This window comes from Phyllobates terribilis, unplaced genomic scaffold, assembly GCF_046119375.1.
Source record: "Phyllobates terribilis strain yellow unplaced genomic scaffold, ASM4611937v1 Scaffold_4163__1_contigs__length_64367, whole genome shotgun sequence".
Lineage (NCBI taxonomy): Eukaryota > Metazoa > Chordata > Amphibia > Anura > Dendrobatidae > Phyllobates > Phyllobates terribilis.
Genome location: NW_027366915.1, coordinates 45,159 through 47,960, shown reverse-complemented (window position 1 = coordinate 47,960; position 2,802 = coordinate 45,159). Strand labels below are relative to the sequence as shown.

At 37.9% G+C, this 2,802-nt stretch overlaps 1 protein-coding gene across 1 annotated transcript; it reads left to right on the top strand.

Annotated features, from left to right (window-relative positions):
* Positions 1-448: 448 nt before the first annotated feature.
* Positions 449-1,513, top strand: LOC141248925 (uncharacterized). Its single transcript, XM_073669497.1, has one exon. It carries the CDS (start codon positions 449-451, stop codon positions 1,511-1,513), a length of 1,065 nt encoding a protein of 354 aa, XP_073525598.1.
* The last annotated feature ends 1,289 nt before the right edge of the window (positions 1,514-2,802 follow it).

The window sequence follows — 2,802 nt, the reverse complement described above, 5'->3', positions numbered from 1 at the left end:
AGTAGAAAAGAGAGAAGAGAAAAGTTAAAGTAATCTTTGTTATTAGGATGTTTAATGAAAATATTATATAAGAGTTACTTGGTCTATAATTCAGTTCTAGAATTTATATAAATTTTCTTAATATACATTTATAAATATAATATTACTAAATATTTGGATTCTTTCCGGAAGATATTAGAGTATAATAACTAATAAGTTATGCGTCACTCTTCACTATCCATATTCTAGGGTCCTTTGAAAAAATCCATATTTTAGGGTTTATCGGCAACTTGTGCTCCTAGTTGAGCGAGTCGCCGTTCGATCGTCTTCAACCTCCGATCTTTATCATCTCTACAAGCTGTAAAGTATTGTGCTTCTTCTCCCTGCAAAGTTTTTCTCTTTTTCTACGTACTTTTTACATTTATCTAACCATATATATTTTGTCCAATCAGTTCTCCGTCTTAGAAGCATGTCGCAGAGGCAGAGCCATCTTGATTTCCCTCTTCCTCCAGAATTACTGTATGAAATCCTTCTTCTACTCCCTTTCGAATCCATCCTCGCATGTAAACGCGTCTCAAAGAAATGGAAGAATATCATCAACGACCCCAACTTCCACAAAAAATACCACCATAGAGGATCTTTAATCGTCACCACCGACCAGAAAAACCTCCTTTGCATATTATTAAGGCCCAACAATAACAACCGGTTTCCTTCCCACACTTTGCATCGCTTACCAATCACGTTGAATTGTAACCCATATGGACTCCGCAAGGAACATCTATTAGGATTATCCAACGGAATAGTTTGTGCCCAAGCATCCAACGGTTATATTCATCTCTACAACTTGTTCACCGGAGTTTCACATGCAGTGGAAAAGGCCCCGCAAAATGTACACCAGATCCACCAAGGATTCGGTTATGATCGTTTTGACGACGATTACAAGATCATGGCTGTGTCCAAGTCCAATAGCTATCTGTTTTGGCTATATAGCTTCAATTCCGGCACCTGGAAAAAGTACGACGGACTTCCGCCTACTTGTTATGAATTCATCAGGCGTAGCGGGTCTTACTTGTTGAACGGTGTTCTTCATTCCATTTCTCTTGACAAGGATTCAGCTGGTATGTGCATCCCGGTGAGTATCTCTACTTGCGACATGCATACTTGTAGGTTTGGAGATCTGCCGGTGCCGGATAGTTATTTAGCTAACAAATATTCTAGTTGTTTTTTTACTGAAGTGAATGGGAGACTGTGTTTTCTTCACACGTCGAAGGCTGAAGTTTATATGGAGGTGTATGGCGACGACGGGCGTTGGGTGAGGTGGGCTACTGTTAAATATCCACATGCAATGATTATGGGCTTGTTTTATTTGTTACTACACACAGAGTTGTGTGATTTGGGAGATGGAAGAAAAGTGGTGTTATTTGTATTTTGGCCCAGAGTGATCTTTTGGTACGATCTTGTCACGAAAGAGAGCAAATCTCTCTACTTAGCTGAAGATAAGGGAGGCAGAGAGGATGATACACCTGTTGTTTAAATTGAATGCTTCTTTTAATAGTACTTTAACATTATTATTAATGCACAGCTAAATATTTCATGTATACAATCAGAATTGATGATATCTGATTTTGGTTTGCTATAAACTTTGAGGAACTGAGTTTTCTTTTGTGTGGAGTGAACTTAGTAGTATATTTGTGAGTGTACCAATACTGCACTCAAAACTGAGAAGTGCAGAGTATATTTGTACAATCACAAGTACACCAGTAGTTCACTGAATAGTATACTTATAATGTATTGAAGAGTGCACCAACAATATATTAATATATCAGTTGTTATGAGTCCGCTGCGCGCCGAAAACATATTGTAGTTATGGTAAGGTATACTGGTTGATTAATTTGATTGTTATACTTTATATTTTTACTGTTTGAAGCTATCGTGGTGTTCTAGTTCAAAATCATCTTCGGAAATTAGCCTTGGAAATTAGGAAAAATCACTCAATGTTCAAGCTTTTCATGTATCTCTATGTCCTCCTCTCATGGTCTTCTTCCTCCTGGTTCGCCTCTCATGGCTTTCTTCACCTTCCGGTCTGGTCTGTCAACCCATCTCCAACCTTTGGCGACGGGTCCTCTGTGATGCCGAGCTCCATGCCTCCATTCCAGCAGAGATGGTGTTCATTTGACGGATGATGAAGTCTATCAAACGGTATTTTAGGTTAGATTTTGATTTCACCTTCAATGTTTGATATTTTAATGGTCAATTTATTTGTTTCGGGATTGATTGAACTTTAGGGTTGAGTTGGGGGTAGGATTCTCAATTCTAGTGCAATCTTAATGCTTTCAATGGAACCATGGTGGGGCTGGACTTTTTGCTGGAACGTAAATTGTATTCCCTTTTCAGGAGTTGTATTACGTGATCAGCCATGATAACGGAAAAAATGAGGGAGTGACAAGTACTTATTGTCATCATATAAAGCTTCTAGTTTTTAGCACAGTTGACATAATAAGTTCTTCTCCACAATGGCATGATAATTTGATTACTAATGTGAACAGATTCATATATCTTGAAGAATGTTAAGAAATTTAGCACATCAGTGAATCTTCCCTAATAGACTAATTTTCAATGACATCGTTAAGGGTGAGCCCGAGATAGTAGCCTGCATCAAAGAAGAAAAATGGGGTGATTATCATGAGGTATTACTTATTAGGTATATTTCCAACTAGAGATAATAAAAAAAAAATTCCTGAACAATGGCTTTTGTGCGGTTAGGCCAAAAATTAGCTAGATTAAGCCATGAGAACACGGTAAGTTGTTGGGTTATCATAAGGA

Excerpts from the sequence above, each read along its gene's own strand:
- LOC141248925 (XM_073669497.1), top strand. The coding sequence starts at position 449 with ATGTCGCAGAGGCAGAGCCATCTTGATTTCCCTCTTCCTCCAGAATTA.